General features: G+C 50.3%; 1 protein-coding gene across 2 annotated transcripts in view; it reads right to left on the bottom strand.

Moving 5' to 3' along the window:
- CNNM4 (cyclin and CBS domain divalent metal cation transport mediator 4) overlaps positions 1 to 8837 on the bottom strand; it is a 42877-nt gene extending 34040 nt beyond the window's left edge. For both annotated transcript variants that reach the window (XM_039232430.1, XM_039232431.1), the window contains exon 1: positions 7424 to 8837. In XM_039232430.1, the coding sequence (XP_039088361.1) occupies positions 7424 to 8825 (1402 nt within the window). In that variant the 5' untranslated portion in view covers positions 8826 to 8837. The remainder of the gene's footprint in view (positions 1 to 7423) is intronic.
- Between the last annotated feature and the right edge of the window lie 11438 nt (positions 8838 to 20275).

The following is a 20275-nucleotide window of genomic DNA, read 5'->3' as shown; positions in this document are numbered from 1 at the left end:
TCTAACTGAAAATACAAGACCTTTGAAAAGTAAAGACTAGGGGCGCTTGGGTAGCTCAGTCGGTTAAGAGTCTGACATTAGCTCAGGTCATATTCTTACGGTTCATGGGTTCGAGCCCCCAGATCATGATCTCACGGTTCATGGGTTCGAGCCCCGCATTGGGCTCTGTGCTGACAGCTCGGAGCCTGGAGCCTGCTTCGAATTCTGGGTCCCTCTCGCTCTGCCCCTCCCCCGCATGTTAAAAAAAATGTTAAAAAATGTTAAAAAAATGTTAAATGTTAAAAAATGTTAAAAAAAAAGTAAACACTAGTATCATCTCGGTACCATCTGAGCCCTTATTAGGGCTTAGACAAAGGGCAGTGCCTTCCAGTACACAGGGAAGAGCTTTAGGAAGTGATGTTGTCAAGAGGAGGCTGGTGATACGGCCATCGGTCCTGGCTTCTGGGTGGAAGTTGGCCTCCGGGCTGCGGGGTGCCAGCGAGGGGAAGACATGCAGCTGCCTGCTGGCCAGCACTATACCGCCCTATCCCCAGTGGCCGTGCTCCATGCCCACAAGCACCTCACCAAAGGGAAAGTGAGGAGGAGCCTGGCCAGTGTTTTGTCAGCTGCCCCACTGGCACCGCTGCTCTAACAGGCAGATCCTGTCGCCGTCTCAGATACGCTTGCTCCCTGGCAGCTTCTCAAGATCAAATCACCAGCTCAGCTGGAGGCTGTTTTCAGGTGGAGCTGTGACAGACCAGGTGTGTAGCTGACTGCTCTCCACTTGTTTAATGTTTACTTATTTTGAGAGAGAGAGAAAGCACACAAGCTGGGAAAGGCAGAGAGAGAGGGAGGGAGAGAGAGAATCTCAAGAAGGCTCCGTGCTGCCAGTGCAGAGCCCAACGCAGGGCTTGATCTCATGACTACGAGTTCACGACCTGAGCCGAAATCAAGCGTCGGACGCTTAACTGACAGAGCCACCCAGACACCCCAGCTCTCCGCTCGAGACTGTCCTCTCCCAGCACCATATGACTTAACTGTCCCATCCCCACAGTCTATGCTTGGCCGCCACCCTATCTGGCTTCCCCGGGAGGCTCCCAAAACCACGCCTGCCTGGTTCTTTTTCATCTCTCCAAGGAGTCACTTTAACGGAGCTCTTACACACTCTGCGTGTTCTCCCTGCTCTCAGATGACTTCCAAACTTTTAACCCTCGTCCTGGCCTCCCTCCCAAGTACCCCTGCTTGGGCACTTTCACCTGCACACCGGCCTGGATGGACTTTCACGCTGCTCTGTGCAGTCCCAGACCAGCAAAGTGGCCATCATCTGAGTGCGCGTCAGAAATAGAGCTTCCTAGGGGCGTCTGGGTGGCCCAGTCAGTTAAGCGTCCAACTTTGGCTCAGGTCATTATATCACTGTCCGTGGGTTCAAGCCCCGCATCAGGCTCTGTGCTGACAGCTCAGAGCCTAGAGCCCACTTGGGATTCTGTGTCTCCCTCTCTCTGCCCCTCCCCTGCTTGTGTTCTGTTTCTCTCTCTCAAAAATAAACATTAAGAAAATTTAAGGGGCGCCTAGGTGGCTCAGTTGGTTAAGCGTCCGACTTCGGCTCAGGTCACGATCTCCCAGTTCGTGGGTTTGAGCCCCGTGACAGGCTCTATGCTGACTTCCAGCTCGGAGCCTGGAGCCTGTTTCAGATTCTGTGTCTCCCTCTCTCTGGCCCTCCCCTGCTTGTGTTCTGTTTCTCTCTCTCAAAAATAAACATTAAGAAAATTTAAGGGGCGCCTAGGTGGCTCAGTTGGTTAAGCGTCCGACTTCGGCTCAGGTCACGATCTCCCAGTTCGTGGGTTTGAGCCCCGTGACAGGCTCTATGCTGACAGCTCAGAGCCTGGAGCCTGCTTGAGATTCTGTGTCTCACTTTTTATCTGCTCCAACTCCATTTGTGCTCTGTGTCTTTCTCTCTCAGAAATAAATAAAAGACATTAAAAAAAAAATTTTTTTTTAAAAAGGAAAAAAAATACAGCCTCTCAGGGTCATACCCCAAACCCACTGAGTTCAACTCTGCATTTTAACAAAATGTTCAGGCCACTCAAGTGCACGTTCAAGTGTGAGCAGCTCTGGTGAGCACAAAGGAGTCCAATAAAGGGGTCACATACTCTACTGCAACCGCCACTCCCAATCCTCCAAACTGTCCCTGCTTCCTCCTCTCCCCACTTCTGTTAAATGACATCATCATCCACCTGAATCCCAAACCAGAGGCCTCAGATGTTCACAACTACTCCCTGGCCCTGACTCCAACATCTCCAAAATGAGCACCGAGTCCTGTTATTCTGACTTCAGAAGCATCTCACAGGCCTGGGCCTCTCCCGGCCCCACGACACCCACGGGGAACTGTGCGCTGTAAGCTTCGTTTACCTGTCTGTCTCCCCGGTAGGCCGCGAGCTCTGCCAATAAGACTGTTTTCATCCTCTCTGACTCCCAACGGCAAGCACTGTGTCTGACACATAGGCCTCCAGAAATGAGATGTTTGTTGCAACAAAGGAATAAACAAGCACACGAAGGGAAATAAGATACTTAAAGTGTGTCAGACGGTAGGAACCAAAAGTAAATGCAAAATTATGCAGTGTTTTTTCTTGACTTGATCAAGTTGTTTCAGGAAGAAAAAAGTACGTGGGAGAAGTGTGATGTGGCACAGATGGAAACAGGGGAGGAGTTTTTGATGAAAATATTACTCGCTTTTTTTCTCTGCAGTACGTAAGCCCACTAACTTTCTACGAGGCCAGTAATAGGTCCAAAGTTATCTTGTGGGTGGGTGACCAGGGTGGGTGGAGTTTAAACCCAAGTCTTTACTGGGGGTTAGATGGTTATAATGGGTGAGGAAAGATGACTACAGATGAGCACAGTGTCTGAGAGGGGCAGGAATGTCACAGAGGGAAGGGACAGCAGAAAGCTGAAAGGTGGGCTTCATTGTGGGACTGTGACTTAGGAGAGCTTATTCATTACTCTGCCTCCAGGGTCTGGGAGGGGATCTTTGGCAAAGGAAAACTGCGCCTGGGCCAGGAATAGCCAAGGGAGCCTCTGTTCTAAGGGCTCATGCTGTAGACAAAGCCAACCACAACACCCAGTACTGCAAACAGTTCTAGGCGACGTGGAAGTCGGGGTTTCAGTCGGTTTAAGTCAAAGGACCAAGGTTCAAATGGCAGGAGTGCTCAGTGGCCTTACAGCTCTAACCAAGCAGACAGTCTTACCCTGAGGTTCTGCGGCACCTAGACGCACTTGCACAGCCAGTAGGAGTCTCAGTAAATATCTAATGATAAATGCCTCTGTGTTGGGAGGCAGAGCAGCTGGGAGGCTGTAACCCCCTACCTTCATCTCTAAGGGAAGCTCGGCCCCACGTCTGCACTAACTCCTCAAGCCTGTCTCGAAGTGTGTTGGAGCATCTTCATGACTCACAAGAATGAGTGAAGCTGTGTATACTCCTGATGGCCAAAAATTGCTTATTCAGGGAAACTGAGGCACAGGACAGGGGAACCATGCATCACATTCAAGACCCCAAACTCTCGGCACCTGGGTGGCTCAGTTGGTTGAGAATCTAACTTTGGTTCAGGTCATGATCTCATGGCTCCGTGGGATCAAGCCTCACATTGGACTCTGTGCTGACACCTCAGAGCCTGGAGCCTGCTTCTCCCTCTCTGTCCCTCCCTCACTCCCGCTCTGTCTCTCTCTCGCTCTCTCACTATCTCTCTCTCTCGAAATAAAGAAATACTTAAAAAAGAAGAAGAAGAAGAGGAAGAGGAAGAAGAAGAAGAAGGAGGAGAAGAAAGATGCCAAACTCTGCTTCTCAGCGCACCAGCCATTAATATACATGTTGCCGTAGGAGCTCCTCCTGTATTGGTGACACTAGAAGTATCAAGTCCCCTGGATAGCAGCACAGCACACATCCCTTATCCAGCTCCTCAAAATTCTAACACTTACGGACTGAGAATAATTCTGTCTCAAATCTAACAGATCATTCATTCATCATTCGGTGACTTTATTGCGGTCTTATCTTACTATGTGCCAAGAACCATTTTAAGGCCTAGAGATACACCAGTGAACCAAACAAACAGCTCTGCTCTTTGGAACTTAGGTTCTAACAGGAGGAGACAGACAATAAATAGCACAGTAAATCTGTAAATTAGAGAGTTGTTAGAAAGCGATTTGTGCTATAAAAAAAGAAAAATTAGCACAAGATAGCAGAGATCAGGAAGGTCAAGGAGGATGGGAGGTCATAGTTTTAAACAGGGCAACAGGAAGGCCTCATGGAGAGGTACAGGTGAAGCAGTCATGAGGGAAGGGAGAGAGTGAGGCATGCAGTATCTGGGGAAAAACATTCCAGCCTGAAGCAACAGCCAGGGCAAAGGCCCTAATGTGGGAGTGTCCTGGTGTCTTCAAGAACAGTAAGAAGGCCAGCAGGGCTTGCCAGATAGTCACTCACTAGTTAGTTGTTCATGTGTTCGTTCGTTCAGTCATTTAACAAACATTCACTAGAGAGCCATTTCTTTGCCAGGTATTAAGCGGTGAAAACACTGATGAGGCATGATCGCTACCCACATGGAGCTCATGGTGGTGGGGAAGAAAGAGGAGATAAAATGACCTTAAAAGAGGATTACACTCAGAGCAGAAAGACTCTGGCAAAGGTCAGGGCCCTCAGTCAACCAGGAGACGCTGAAGAGGCCACTGAAGCACAGGAAAGACCCTCAGGGAGATGGTTGGCCACACCTGGCAGACACCCAGCTCTTGTTTTGATGCTGCTGAAAATGCTGGCCATGTTAACCTTGCTCACTTGGCTTTTCTTAGCTCAAAAAGAAATCTTCCAAACACCAGATTTGTAAAGAAAATCTTTTAAGATGCAAATGTAAAGCGTTTCCCGTGTCCTAGAGGGCCTCGGCCTTAAAAGGTAAATGCCAGATGGAAGGTTTTCGGAGAGGCCTTACTGGGGGCAGCCCAGAGTGGCAAGTTACCAGGGAACCACAAAGCCCCAGGGTGTGTCCATTAGGGGTGACCATCATATCACACTCCCATCTCCAGGGCTTCACGGGGCACTGGGTAGATCCAGGGCGAGGGGGGCTGGGGCTCAGGCTCAGACCACCAGCCCCTGTTAAGTAGGGTCTAAGGAACTACAATGTACATCTGGAGAATTCCACTCAGCAGAGCTCTAGCCCGAAAGAGGCTAGCTCTATTTTCCCAGCTTCCTGAAGTAATGTTGTTGTGGTTGTTTTACTAGATGAGTCCAGAGATGGTCCTGCCAAGCCCCAGGAAGCTCCCATCAGACAAGAGCTGAACGCCGCTGATCAGAGGCTGGGAAGCCCAGCCAAGCCAATCCATACAGGTTGGCTCCAGACCCGAGCTGTACGATTGTACGATGCAAACGTGCTTGTAGGGTGTGTCACCAGCAATAGTCCCAAAGACCATAGAGGTGGGGAGCAGGAAGCCGCCCTGGTGAGTCCTAACCAGGTTCCTGACCAAGCAACATGAGAGAAGTCCTCGGGGCCAACAGGCTGCAGAGTGAAGGTGGGGCACAAATTCTCACTGCCCTTCTTCAGGCTCAGCCCAGGCTCAACCTGGGGCAGACAGGTTCTGGGGTCTGCACCTGCAAACCCCCACCCCCCACACTGTGCCATCATCACCAGATGTCCCTTAAGTCCCTCTGCAATGAAGCCAGGCTGTCTCCCACTTGGACTCATGTTACTCAAGTCCTTCTCAGCTCTGATGCTAAGGGTCACTCTGTCACACTGATGAAGGGAGGGTACCCACCTCCCACTCTGGCCCTGACCCGAGCATCTTTTAAGACTAAACGTGGCAGGGCCTGCTCCTACCAACGCCACCCCCTGCCACTGACCCAGCCAGTTCCAGGAGACCCAACTATCGTGAAATAATAGCCGGACAAGCGTCGGAGGCTTGCTCCCTGCTCGAGTGCCCTTGGTGCTCCCAGCCCTAGGCTGGCAGGCTGTTTTAGCCAGCAAGAGCTCTACCTATGGGGAAAGGAAGCAAAGCCCCTGGTCCCTTCCCCCATTCCTTTATAAAGAGCTTCCCTTTCTGCCTCCTCATTCCCTTTGGCCTAGGAGGGTTTTTTTTTTTTTTTTTTAATGTTTTATTTATTTCTAGGAGAGAAAGAGAGACAGCGCTAGCAGGGGAGAGTCAGAGAGAGAGGGAGTCACAGACTCCGAAACAGGCTCCAGGCTCTGAGCTGGCAGTCAGCACAGAGCCCGATGCGGGGCCCGAACCCACGAACCGCGAGATCATGACCCAAGCGAAAGTCGGACGCTTAACCGACTAAGCCACCCAGGCGCCCCAATGGCCTAGGAGGGTTTTACTCCATAATTGGCTTGTTTACTGCCACCGAGGACTTCTGAGTGGCAGAGGTGGGAGGAAAGTTTTGCTGGAAGTAAGGAAAGGGGTGTGTGTCCTGAGCTTTGAGGCTGGTGAGTAAAACTCCCAAGTGCCTCTCTAACTACCTGAGAACTGGCCAAGAACCCATGTGAGAAAAAAACACAAGGCACTGCAAGGCCAGCTGAAGAGTCTCAGACCACAGGAGGGAAGCTTATGTTTGGCGCCTGCGAAAAGACAGAACAATAACCAAAACTTGATCTGCTTGCTTCTGCTGAGTAGTCGAAAGCATTACTTGGCACTGCTCTGAGCGGGGAGCAAACCAGAGACCTCCCAATTCAGCTTCTGTGGGCTAGAGCTCCAGTAACATCACTCTTGCTCAAAAACTGCCGACAGCTCCAAGCTCCCAGCAAACTTACTGCCCTGACTTCAGGAGCTTCCAAAGGCCCCAGATGACTCAACCTCTCCCCAGGGACCACTGAGCAGCAGAGCGTATACCCAGCTCAACAGGCCCACCTGCTGGGCCACAAGCACATCCTTTGCTTCCCCATTCAGGTGCTCTGCTCCTCGTGGGGTTCCCCCTGCCTCAAGTACCACGTCTCCCCATATCTTCAGGCTCTCCTCAAATGCCCCCTCCCATGTGAAAGCTTTCCCGGGTCCCCACCCCCTTCCCTACCTATACCCACTCAGACGAGGGGCTCCACACTCTGATCTCCGTGGCCTCTTTTAAGGCATCGGCCTTACTCTGTCCTGCTTCAATAGCTCCCTGGCCTCTTTTAAGGCATCGGCCTTACTCTGTCCTGCTTCAATAGCTCCCTGAGGGCCTTGCTCTATCCCTCCAAGTGCACAAGTGTGTCTCAGCTCTGATTCACCTGAAGCACAAAGCACAGTAGCTGGCAGACAGCAGATGCTTAGGAAATGTTCCTGCTGTCCCAAATACCATTCACTTCGGAGGCACGGGAACTGATGAGCAAAGGGAAAGAGTCACACAAAATCACTCAGACCAGCAGACGCAAAACGGGCAAGCGAACGAGAGGCGGCACAAAGACAGTTAACAGAGAGAGCGGACATCAGGCCTTACCCTTCTTGAACTCCTCCAGCATGGCGTCCAGCTTGGTGTCATGGAAGACAAAATGCACTGGGTGGTTGTAGAAGCGGGTGATGGTCTTGAGGGGAGTGCAGTCGTCAGGTTCCACGAAGGCCAAGTCCTTGACATAGAGAATATCTACAATATTGGACTGCTCGTCTTCAAACACGGGGATGCGAGTATAGCCACTTTCCATAATCTCCGACATGGTGTTGAAGTCCAGGATGGCGTCGCTGCGGATCATGAAGCAGTCTTGGAGCTGGGTCATGATATCCTCCACAGTTTTGGTCCGTAGCTCCAGGGCACCCTGGATCATATTTAGCTCCTCTTTCACCAGATCATTATAGGGCTCCGTTACCTTCAACATCTCCATCAGCTTCTCCCGATTGTAAACGGTGCGAATCTCCTGGCCCAAAACAAAATCCAGGAGCTTGCTAATGGGGAAACTGAGGGGGAAGGTGAGAAGCATAAAGAATTTGGTGAGAACGATAGTGTTGGCACCCACTGCCAGCCCGTGTCTGGAGCACAAGGCCTGAGGTACGATCTCCCCAAAGATGACAATGCCAATGGTGGAGGAGGCCACCGCCATGATTCCAGACCCGATGAGGATGTCTAGAAGGATGGTGAGGGAGGTGTTGACCAGCACGTTTCCCAGGAGCAGAGAGCACAGTAAGTAGTTGCCCTTGCGCCGGATGGGCTCGATCTTGCGGGCATAGCGCCTCTCCTTCTGGGTGCCACAGTTCTGCACGATGCGCAGCTCCATGGGGTCCAGGGCCATAAGCCCCAGGTTGAGGCCAGAAAATATGCCCGACAGCACCAGCAGCACCATAATGAGGAGGATGTGCAGCCAGAGGGGCAGGAACCTCCCAGCCTCCTCCACCATGAAGAGCAGCGAGTCCTTATCGGTCCACCTCTGCCAGGGCCCGTCCACCCCAGCCCGGGTGCACAGTGCATACAGTTTCATGTTCTCGCTCCTCCGGAGGAACTTAGTGAGTACCACCAGCATCCCGGACGTGTTCCCGCGACTCACGTTGACCAGCTGCTGGACGACCAGGTCCTTGGTGAGCTCGGGGCAGTTAGTGGAGTTCTGGATGGCCTCGGAGTTGTCCACCTCGGTGAAGGAGATCAGGTTGCTGGAGATGGAGCCCAGCCTCTGGCCGTACAGCCTCAGGTTCACCGTACTGCCCTCGGACACGAAGATGATGCCATCCGGGTTCATCCCACAGGATTTGTTGCAGCTCGCCAGCCTCATGCCCAGGATCGCGCCCCGCTGGGGGTCGCTCTGACCCCGGGCCCCCCGCGCCCACAGCAGCACCAGCAGCAGCAGCGTCGCCAGTAGGAGGCGCCCTCGGGCCGGCCCGCCGCCCGGGCGCCCGCCCCCGCCCACCGGCGCCATGTTGCTCCGGCTCGGCCGCCGCCGCTCCCCGCGCCCTGCCGCGCGGCCCGGCTCCCGCCGCCGCTCCTGCCGCTTCGCCGCCGCCGAGCCAACTGCCTGGGCCGCAGGCCTGACGTCAGGTCAGCGCCCCACCCGCCCCGCCCCGCCGACCCACGCCCCTTATTTGCATGGGAGACCCCGCCTCCGGGCGCGCGGCTCCAGTGCCCGCCCTTAAGGGGGTCCTGCGCTTAAGGTGGAGCCGCGCCTGAGCGCGGGAGCCGCGGGCGGACGCTCGCCCCGCCCTTCTCTTCCCACGCCCATGCCCGCGGGCCTTTCTGCCCACGGGGTGTCGGCGCGGCCAGCCCTCCTGCCCGGGGCCTGCGCTCCTGGCTTCGCAATCCCTCCGCCGCAACCTAGCCGCGCCTCGCGTGCTCGGCTCCTTCCCTAGAGCACCGCCGCTTTCTTGGGGTGGGGGGGGCCCTCACCCTTCTCTACTGGAACCCCGAACGAACGCAGCACCACGTTGTGCCCGGGCCAGAAAAATGCTTTTCCTGATATAGAAAAAAGAAAACAGAACCTGAGGGCTGAGGCCTGAGGGAGGCCTTTGGGTCTATCGGCATTGTAGACTGCCCCTTGAAGACGTTTGTGGCCTCCGCGCTCTCGGGGGTGGGGGTGGGGGGGGTGTTGCTGACCTTGCCTCTAAGCCAGAAGTAGGTTCCCTGGCCCCTAGTCTGAGACACCCTTTGGCCAGGGGCTGCCTGGTTGGAAGAGAATCTGGGAAACTGAGGATATAGATTGTACCCGCAGATAGAAGGGCCAGGGTCCGTCCTAGCCTTATTTCAGGTCATTTCCTTTTAGGACACAAACATTAACACCTACTATGTGCCAGGCATCTTGTTCCAGACTCTGACAATATAGCAGTGAATAAGGCAAAGCCCCTGCCCACTGGGGTTTACAGTCTAGAGCAGAAAACAAACAATAAGCAAGTAAACACATGCATCATACTTATTTAATCCTTCACACCACCCTAGGAGGTAGTGTTATTTTTCCGGATAACAGATGAAGAAATTGAATCTAGGCACAAGTTGGAGTCCCTCCAGATTGCTATTTTAAGAACAGGCTTGTGTCACTGGTGAGGCACATTGGAGTGGCTCTCAGACCAGGTTTCTATGTGTATAAAATGGGGGTAAGAATGATGAGGCGGCACCACCTCACTAAGCCTAGGGGAACACGGCCCGGGCATTGAACGGACAGGACAACTCTGAATGTCCTGGGTAGCTGATGTTGTTGTTGCCTGCCCTTCCAGACCAAACCCCGAACCCCAAATTGTGGTGGTGACTGGCCAGCTGGGGCAAATGCATGTGAATATTAGCTGAGAGGCGTGGCTCCAGGCCTAGCCCTGAAATGACTGCTTCCTGGATGGCCCTACCTTGGTGTCAGTTAGCAACTATGATTTGAACACCAGGCACTCCGGAGGTGTGGGGAAGACCGCAGCCGCAGCCGCCTGCCCTGTCAGGAGGAAGGAGACAGACAAACAACCTGGCAATAATTGCAGAGGCGCATGGAGGGGGGAATCGGGTACCAGGTTGGCCACTGGGTCTCAGAGCAAGTTTGTTTTCCCCAACCCTGGAGACACAGAGTCCATTTTACTCTCTCCCTGCACAAACACATGTGTTTATTTTTATTGTGGTATTCTGTGTGCCAATAAAAGCAACGATCAATACCAGCCCGAAAGAGCCCAAACAGAGAGGAACAATCCTATAGTGTTGTGCATCCTAGGCCAGCTTGAAGCAGTCCTTTGCAGGTAGGCGCCTTACTTCTTATTCTACAGTGTGTCTAGCTGGCTGCTTTTGGAAGGAGCAGGAGCCTCCGGATAGGCACCGGCCAAGACAGAACAAAAGCAGAAAGCAGAACCTTTGGCTGTTCCCTCCCTTCTCTACCAAGGCATGATGAGCCACCTGCGTCACCTCAGAACAAGCCCAGCTCTCAGAGAGGCTTCTGTCCACCCCACTTCATCTCTTTCCAGCCAGCTGGAAATGCCTTTCCCATGATACTTAGAGACTTTACCATTCTATTATTGACCAATCGGCTATTTTTACTTTGCCATTTTCAAACTGCCTCTACTCAGAAGCGCCCTGTATATGCACTGAGTCCAATGAAATAAGTCAACAAATGGGGGAAGAAAGCTTTTGAGATACTTAGGTTAAAAGTGGGGGAGGCGGCGCCTGGGTGGCTTAGCGGGTTAAGCGTCCGACTTTCGCTTAGGTCATGATCTCGCCGTTCGTGGGTTCGAGCCCCGCGTCAGGCTCTGTGCTGACTGCCAGCTCAGAGCCTGGAGCCTGTTTCAGTCTGTGACTCCCTCTCTCTCTGACCCTCCCCTGCTCACGCTGTCTCTCTCTCTCTCTCTGTCTCCTAGAAATAAATAAAAATAAAAAATAAAAATAAAAAGTGGGAACGGTGGTGAGGATCTGGTAGGAAGAATTAGTCTCTGCTAAAGTTCATCTAATTCCACCCATCCACAATTGCATTCACCTCCATCCTTAAGTGAATAGAACAGAATTAAAGAAGTAAAGAAATGAAATACCTTGGTGTCCACCCAGAGCCTTCAGTCTGGCAGAGAAGACAAGAATCTCTCAGCAAAAGTTACAAACAGTGTAACTTGGAAAGTGTCTGAAGGAGCTATTTGAGGTCCGGCCTGGAGTCCAGGTTCATTTGCTGCCGGGCTTTTTTTTTTTTTTTTCCCTAAAGTTTTTTTCTTTCTGGGGCACCTGGGTGGCTCAGTCAGTTAAGAGTCGACTTCAGCTCAGGTCATGATCTTGTGGTTCATGGGTTCGAGCCCTGCATCAGGCTCTGTGCTGACAGCTCAGAGCCTGGAGCCTGTTTCGGATTCTGTGTCTCCCTCTCTCTCTGCCCTTCCCCCACTCATGCTCTGTTTCTCTCTGTCTCAATAATAAATAAAACCACAAATTTTAAAAAGAATAAAATAAATTTTTTTTCTTTCTTCTTTCTCTCTTTCTGTCTATCTAGAGAGTGAGTGGGGAAGGAGTAGAGAGAGAAAATTCCAAGCAAGCTCTGCACTGCCAGTACAGAGTCCAGTGTGGGGCTTGAACCCATGAACTGGGAGATCGTGACCTGAGCCGAAACCAAGAGCCAGACCCTCAACAGACTGAGCCACCCAGGCACCTCTCCCTGGTTTTATCCCTGGTTAGGGCATTTAAGCTTTCCTCATCTGCAGAGTTGAAAAACCTCTCCCACAGATCGGTGGGGACAACATGGAGGTGGAGGTCTATCTGTGTGAAGAGTCAGGAGGCCTGGACAAGTGTGTGGCTTCTGTGAACCAGGCTGTGAGAAGTGCAGAAAGAGATGTGCAAATGAGACATCTGTCTACTGTGGGGGTCCGGCCTGCTTCTCTGCCTCAGGGTAGAAGCCCTTTCTCACCTGGGTTGTCTCCATTTGCAAGTCTGGGGAGGATCTTTCTCAGAGGGGTCTGATACCTGACTTCTGAGCCTCACAAAGCACTCCATTCATGCCTTTTGGGCCTGACGGTTCTTTCTGGGCCCTATGGCATCATGTTTACACCTCCCGGGGTTGAGAACACTCCTTTCTGGTCCCGTGCAGGGAGACAGCCTTAAAAGTCTATTGCCCCTTCTTTCGTACCAGGCATCGTGCTGACCTTGAGAGTCCAATGGTGATCAAGGCCCTAATTAGTAACCTGAGACCCTCCCCTCCCCAGGCTGTGATCCTCCCGGGCTGTTTTCTTAGTCCTCTTCAACAATTGGGTGTCCAAGATGGGGAGCTGCTGCCAGATAAGCAGCCCACCTGCTGGTGGATCTCAGAGCCCGAGGGCTGCCATGGCTCCCCAAGTCCCTTGGAGGATGCCGTGGGCCGTGGGATTCAAAAGCCTGGTTGGGAGCAATTTTCAGAGTGAGGGAGGGAGGGGCCACATCGATACGTGCAGTGGCCTGTTCACCAACTCTCTGCAAATCTGCAATAACCCTGAGCAAGTTACAGCTGTACTATTAAGCTGTCTTGGGAAAGAAAGGGCAGTCATCCCTCCACAGAGGAACAGAGCAGGCATGGGGGGAGGGGGTGCGTAGCTGAGATGGTTCCTTGGCTCAGATCCCAGCTCAGGTCACCCCAACAAGTGGGGACATGAGGACCTGGTATCATTTTCTACCTGAGACAGACACCTCCTTAAACCAGAGGAGGGAGTGAAAGCATCAGAACAACAGATTCAGGCCAATAGTAGGATGTGCCTGTGACAGGAAGTGGAATGCCAGTGCCACAAAGGGGAGGAAGCGTTTGTATTAATTGGGGAAGTTTCAAAGCCCCGTGACTGTAGAACAAATTGTTCTCCTTTGGGACCGGACCACAGGAAGCAGGATGCCCTACCATGGGGGTTCAGGCATAGCTCGGGAGGCACAGGGTGGGGCTGGCTTGGCCATGGATGGCCTGTGTGACCTGAGACTCTGGGACATTCTGGAGTGTTGAGTCAGATGATGCCGTGCTAAGAGCTCAATGAACATGATCAGTAACCATGATGGTGACGGACACGACCAGGCTGGGATTTTTATAGGATATTCAGATTCCGTTAGCCCCACTGTGTCTCTCCATCCAACCCTAGCTACTGTCTTCGAGTTCTTTCCCTTCTTTTTCCTGCAGAGCGAGACAGTCTGTAGACGATAATAGAGAAGAGAGACCAAGGGAGATCATCAAGGCCGAAACAAGACCACATGTGGTCCCCCTGGGGCTCCATGGTGAGGGAACTGAGGAGGCTGGGGCACAGGTCGTACTGCTGGAGGTGAGACAGGGGTTGTCACAGCCTGCAGCTCAGGCTGCTAAGGCTGGCAAGTTGGAAAGAGAGAAGCCTGTCACTCAGATCTGAGAGACTTGACGACCCAGAAGGCAAGTCCTGCTGGGGAGAGCAGGGCCCCTGTGAGGAGTCTCAGGCAAGCACAGGGTATGAGAGGGGCCGAGCTCCAGGGCTCTGCCTGCCCCCCTCTTTGCTTCCCGCCTCCCCTCATGCACTGGAGAGCCCTGTCCCCAAGACCGGCTACCCCACCAAGCTTTTCCTTCTTCCTCCCAAAACAACAAGACCCTTTTTTATGTCAAGAGATTAACTGTTAATCACTGGAGAAAAGTAAGGAAGAGCAAGATAACAAACACTAGTATTTACTAGAGCTTAAGAACAACTTCTTGTGGGGCGCCTGGGTGGCTTAGTCAGTTAAGCGTCCGACTTTCGCTTAGGTCATGATCTCGCGGTTCGTGGGTTCGAGCCCCGCGTCGGGCTCTGTGCTGACTGCCAGCTCAGAGCCTGGATCCTGTTTCAGTCTGTGACTCCCTCTCTCTCTGACCCTCCCCTGCTCACGCTGTCTCTCTCTCTCTCTCCTAGAAATAAATAAAACATTAAAAAAAAAAGTTTAAAAAAAAAGAGCAACTTCTTGAAGTCATTGTCCCTAGATCCCAACCCTTTTTCATAGTTGGCACATGGAAACAGGCTATAGCAGAAATGCCATGGGCTCTGTCCCTTGCCAGCTGGTGAATTGGGGCGATAGTGCTTGACTTCTTAGGGTCTTGATTTCTCCATTTTTAAAATGGAGGTCAAGAGACCCTTGGATTGTACTAAAGGGACTAAATGAACCCAAGTTTGGTAGCACTGCTCCTAAATGGGTTTCTTTTCCTTCCCTCAGGCCAGGACTTTCATATTACATTTGATTCATTTATTCATTCCTGTATTTTTCTATTTTTACTCGGCTTTGAAAATTGCCAAAATGATACATGTTCATTGCAACAAATTCAAATTAAAAAATAGAAAACAGGAGTTCCCCCAACTTCCCTATCCACTGCCCAGAAATTTTTTCTGTAAAGTCTTCTGCCACCTTCTTCCCACTTCATTTTCTCCTTTACTCTGGACTGGAGGCCATTTCCCACTGGGTTGAGAGTCCCTCAAGGACAAAGACTATGTCATAGGCATCTCTGTGTCTAGCATGCTTGCCATTCCATATGCATTTGTGGAATGAATTGGATTTCCCTAAAAAAGGGGATAGGATTAATACTGTTATGGACCAGGAATGGGAAACGAGGAGAAAGCTTGTAACCAGTAGTTTTATGTATAAAATTGCAGCTAGAAAACTGTTTCATGACATTGCATTTACCCCTTGATATAATTTCTGTCCTATCCTAGGTCTTAAAAAAAAGTCTGCTCTGCACTTAACTAAATTGATTTCTTGACCGATCTTCAATTTGAAAAATACTGCCATCAGTTTCATGCATTGCTCATGAGTGTCTACTGGAATTCTCTTTGGATGAACCTTAGGAAGCCTGGTGGGAGTTCGAATGCTCTCCCTATAAATAATACTCACACTCACGGTGCCTGGCATAATCCACATGAGGCAATAAATCTCCGCAAGCAGATCAGTGAGGCAAGTTCCTGATTACTGAATCTTATTGTCTCCCAGCCCTGCCCAGAAAGGGAGACAGCCTTTGAGATCTTCATTCCCAAGTGTCCAGATTTCTACAGGTTTGTCCCAAACAATTGCCCAGGTACCAAATATCTGTAGAGCCTTCAGCAGCTGGGCCTTGGGGCCTTGTCTCCAACATGAGGGGACTGGGCCTGATAAGCAGGTTCTATCCTCATTTAAATTCTCTGATGTATAATTTTCCTAGGCAACCAAGAGAAGAAGTTAAGATCAACAAGATAATGGGGTACCTGGGTGGCTCGCTCAGTTAAGCGTCTGACTCTGGATTTTGGCTCAGGTCATGATCTCACAGGTTCATGGGTTCGAGCCCTGCTTTGGGCTCTGCGATGACAGTGCAGAGCCTGCTTGGGATCCTCTCTCTACCTCTCTCTCTGCGCCTCCCCCACTCACCCTCTCTCTCTTTCTCGAAAATAAATAAACTTAAAAAAAAAAAGATTAACAAGATTAGATGTAGTGGACATCTATTGCTGTCCAGCTTCCTGTCCCCATCTTCAAGGAACAGTATCCCCCTATTCTCGGGGGACCTGTCCCACTTCCTTTCCCATGGGTTTTACTGGAGACGGACAGCTGACCAGGCCTGGACAAAGTACCTCAGGCCCTAACAATTGACTTAGGGCCTGCAGGACACCAAGAAGCTCCAATCAGGAGTCTGCTGTGGGCTTTTATATGGGGAGAGGGTCTGGACGGAGATCACAGTTTCTGCTCCAGGTACTTGGAGCGGGGAAGGGCCTTGGTCAGCTCTCAGTCCTCCAATCACTGTAGCCAGTTTCGGGAAGGGGAGGCGTTTTTATATGTGTGGATGTGGCTGGTGTCAAGTGAAGGGGGTCATGTGTTGGTTCTAGGATGCTTCCCTCTTCTTTCTCAGGATCAAACTTCTCCAGTATATTGGGGCCTGATAGGGCAAGAGGGGAAGAAAGGTAATTTGTCTTTACTTAATCTCCCATAGTGTGAAACCCTTTCTCCCCATGACTTTGTGGTTGTTGCCACTTGACTGAGTGTCGTTTGTGTCCAGTTATTGGTTTCGGGTAGTAGAAAGTTCAGCTCAGCCCTTGTTGGGACTCCTTCCCTCCAGCTTCTTGCCATTGAGGTACACTTTGCCTGTCAGGCAGCCCCTCTTGAATGAGTACACCCAATGGTTGTTGTATAGACCACCCAGGGCAAAATAGTAGACTACTGCCTAAGCAGAGGTCTGATTGTGGAATAAGATGCCAGTCTCTCTTGCAGGAGTATCCAAATTTTCTTTTTTCTTTTTTTTCCCCCCTTCCAAGTTTTCTTAGAGCACCTCCTTTGCTTAACTTTGACAGGTATTTTAGTTACCTATTGCTGCATAACAAATGCAGAACATAGTAGCTTATAATAAGCACTTACTATGTCATAGCTTCTGTGGGTTGGGAACTGGGAAGCAGTTTAGCTGGGTGGTTCTGGCTCAGAGTTTCTCACAAATTGAAGTCAAGATGTTGGCTGGGGCTGATGTCATCTGAAGGCTTGGTTGAGGCTGGAAGATCCACCTCCAAGCTCACTTACATGGAAATTGGCAGGAGGACTCGGTTCTTTGTCCCATGGGCCTCTCCATTGGGCTACTTACAACATGGTAGCTGGCTTTGCCTATATTAAGTGATCTGAGATGGAAGCCATAATGTCTTTTATGACCTAGCGTTAGAAATGACATATCACCGGGGTGCCTGGGTGGCTTAGTCGGTTAAGTGTCCGACTTTCGCTTAGGTCATGATCTCGCGGTTCGTGTGTTCGAGCCCCGCGTCGGGCTCTGTGCTGACTGCCAGCTCAGAGCCTGGAGCCTATTTCAGTCTGTGACTCCCTCTCTCTCTGACCCTCCCCTGCTCACGCTGTCTCTCTCTCTCCTAGAAATAAATAAAACATTATAAAAAAAAAAAAAAGAAATGACATATCACCATATCTTCCATATCCTATTGGTCATATGGAACAAAATTGATACACTATAGGAAAGGACCCTACAGGAGTAGGTGGCAGGGGGCAGTGGGGACCATTTGGAAGCTGGCTATCACAACAAGTGAGGGAATATCCTCTCTACTGAACACCAACCAGCTGACAAACTTCCTCCGACCCTGATCCCCAACTGCTTTTCTTAAACATTGGGAATTTCGTTCTTATTGGGATGATGGTTGGGGTCAAAGGGCCCATTCTCTGCCTGGATTTCCAATAGACACATAAACCCAGTATGACCAAAATTAAAATATCTTTCCTCTCAAACATATATCTCTCATAATTTCCCTTCTATCAGTATACAGAAATTCTATCTTTCTAGCTGCTGTGGCCAGAAAATCTTTAAGTTATCCTTTATTCCTCTCTTCCTTTATAGCTTTGTCAGATGGGTCAGCAAATCCTGTTAACTGTACCTTGAAAAAAGTCTAAAACCCAGCTACCTTTCCTCAGTTCTGCTGCCACCACCCAGGCCCCGGGCATCTTCCTTGCTCACTTGGATTACCAATATACTTGGTCTTCTTGCTTCTACTCTTTCTTCCCTACAGTTTTTTTCTCAGGCCAGCAGCAGAGTGATTCTCTAAAAAACTTAAATGATAAACCCCCTCTGATCAAAACCTTCTATAAATTCCCAGTTTCTTTAAAAATTTTTTAAATGTTTATTTATTTCTGAGAGAGAGAGACAGACAGACAGAGCGTGAGTGGGAGAGGGGCAGAGAGAGAGAGGGAGACAGAATCTGAAGCAAGCTCCAGGCTCTGAGCTGTCAGCACAGGGCCTGGGGGCTTGAACTCAAGAACTGCCAGATCATGACCTGAGCTGAAATCAAGTCTTGGATGCTCAACCAACTGAGCCACCCAGGTGCCCCTTTTGTTAAGTAATCTCTACACGCAATATAGGGCTTGAATTCATGAGCCAGAGATAAACAGTCGCATGCTCTTCCGACTGCACTAGCCAGGCACCCCCACTCCTTTCCTCATTTAAATATTTATAACAATTATTTGAGGTAGGTGTCACTATCATTCTCCTTTTACAGATAGAAAACTGGGTCTCAAAGAGGTTAAATAACTTGTTCAAGGTCATTCAAGATCAACAAGATCAAAAGAGCCAAGAATTGAAACCTAAATCTGTCTAGTTCCAGTGCCTTACAAGCTGTCATTTTCATTGAGAAACATTGAAACCAAAGAACATTGTAAGTCTTCATGATTTTTCATTTAAAAAATTTTTAACATTTATTTATTTTTGAGAGACAGAGCATGAGCGAAAGAGGAACACAGAGAGAGACACAGAATCCGAAGCAGGATCCAGGCCTCCAGCTGTCAGCACAACAGCCCGATGTGGGACTCGAACCCACAAACCCTGAGGTCATGACCTGAGCTGAAGTTGGATGCTTAACCGACTGAGCCATCCAGGCTCCCCCATGATTTTTTAGAATATAGAAACCTTTATTACAGAACAGCCATGTATGAATCTAGTTGCTTAAAGAAATACCAAGTGGAATATGATTTAAAGAAATATAATCATATTTTTTTAAAAGTATTTTTAAGGGGCGCCTGCCTGGGTGGCTCAGTTGGTTAGGCATCTGACTTCGGCTCAGGTCATGATCTCGTGGTTCGTGGGCTCAAGCCCCATGTCGGGCTCTGTGCTGACAGCTAGCTTAGAGCCTGGAGCCTGTTCCAGATTCTGTGTCTCCCTCTCTCTCTGACCCTTCCCTGTTCATGCTGTCTCTCTCTCAGAAATAAATTTTAAAAACATTTTTCAAAAAGAATTTTTAAAAATTATTTCTGAGAGGAGAGTGTGAGTGGGGGAGGGGCAGAGAGAGAGGGAGACAGAAGATCTGAAGCAAGCTCTGCACTGACAGCAGAGACCCTGATGTGGGCCTTAAACTCACAAACGGTGAGATCATGACCTGAGCTGAAATCAAGAGTCCAGTGCCTAACCAGCTGAGCCACCCAAATTGCCCCTACAATCATATTTTTGCAGTTGGGCTCCTTATGCATTAATCTCAGCTTTTATCCATCAGTATTTGGTCTACCCTTGACTTCTTGGCTTTTCCCCCAGAGCTAATAACCCTCAGTCTGACTTTTGGAAGTGGCTATCATCTTGTTGGCTCAGGACTTCGGGCCAGAATGGCTTCCCTGGTTCACATGGCTTCTACCCATCCTGAAGAGCTTGCCATTTCTTACAGCAATGGGTTCTGCTTGCTGCAGAACATGAGACTTTCCAACCTCATTCACTCCTCCCTTGGCTTCTATTAGAGCTGTAGATCAGCGGTCCCCATGCATCTACCCACTCATCCAGCATCTAGAGAGCTCAGGGCTCCTCCATCTGTCCATCTTCCATAGGCAGAAGGTGAATGAAGAAAATTATATCCACCAAAGTGTTTTGATTTTTTAGTTGTTTGACCTTTGAAGATACAGCATGTCCCATTTCTAATTAAAAGCCCCAGGGGTGCCTGGGTGGCTCAGTTGGTTAAGCATCCAACTTCAGCTCAGGTCATGATCTCATGGTTTATGGGTTCGAGCCCCGCATCGGGCGCTGTGCTGACAGCTAGCTTGGAGCCTGGAGCCTGCTTCAGATTCTGTGTCTCCCTCTCTCTCTGACCCTACCCTGTTCATGCTGTCTCTCTCTCAGAAATAAATAAAACATTTAAAAAAAAATTAAAGCCCCAGTGATGGGATTTGTGCATTATACACTTCTACTCTGGCCCCCGCCCCCCCACCACGCCAAGATCCCTGAGCAATATTCTCACATCAGTCAGTGGTTTCTATTCCACTTATAAACCAACTTCCAATACATGTACTTTCTTCTAAAGGGACCAAATCCAGGGGCCCTTGGGTCCCTCCATTGGTTAAGCATCCAACTTCGCTCAGGTCATGATCTTGAGGTTCATAAGTTCGAGACCCACATGGGGTCTCTGCTGTCAGCACAGAACCCGCTTTGGATCCTCTGTCTCCCTCTTTCTTTGTTCCTCCCCCACTTGCACATGATCTTGCACTCTCTCTCTCTCAAAAAATAAACACTGGAGTGCCTGG

This window comes from Hyaena hyaena, unplaced genomic scaffold, assembly GCF_003009895.1.
Source record: "Hyaena hyaena isolate Hyena2069 unplaced genomic scaffold, ASM300989v1 scaffold_64, whole genome shotgun sequence".
Lineage (NCBI taxonomy): Eukaryota > Metazoa > Chordata > Mammalia > Carnivora > Hyaenidae > Hyaena > Hyaena hyaena.
The sequence above is the reverse complement of the archived record's forward strand: the minus strand, read 5'-3'. Positions and strand labels throughout refer to the sequence as shown.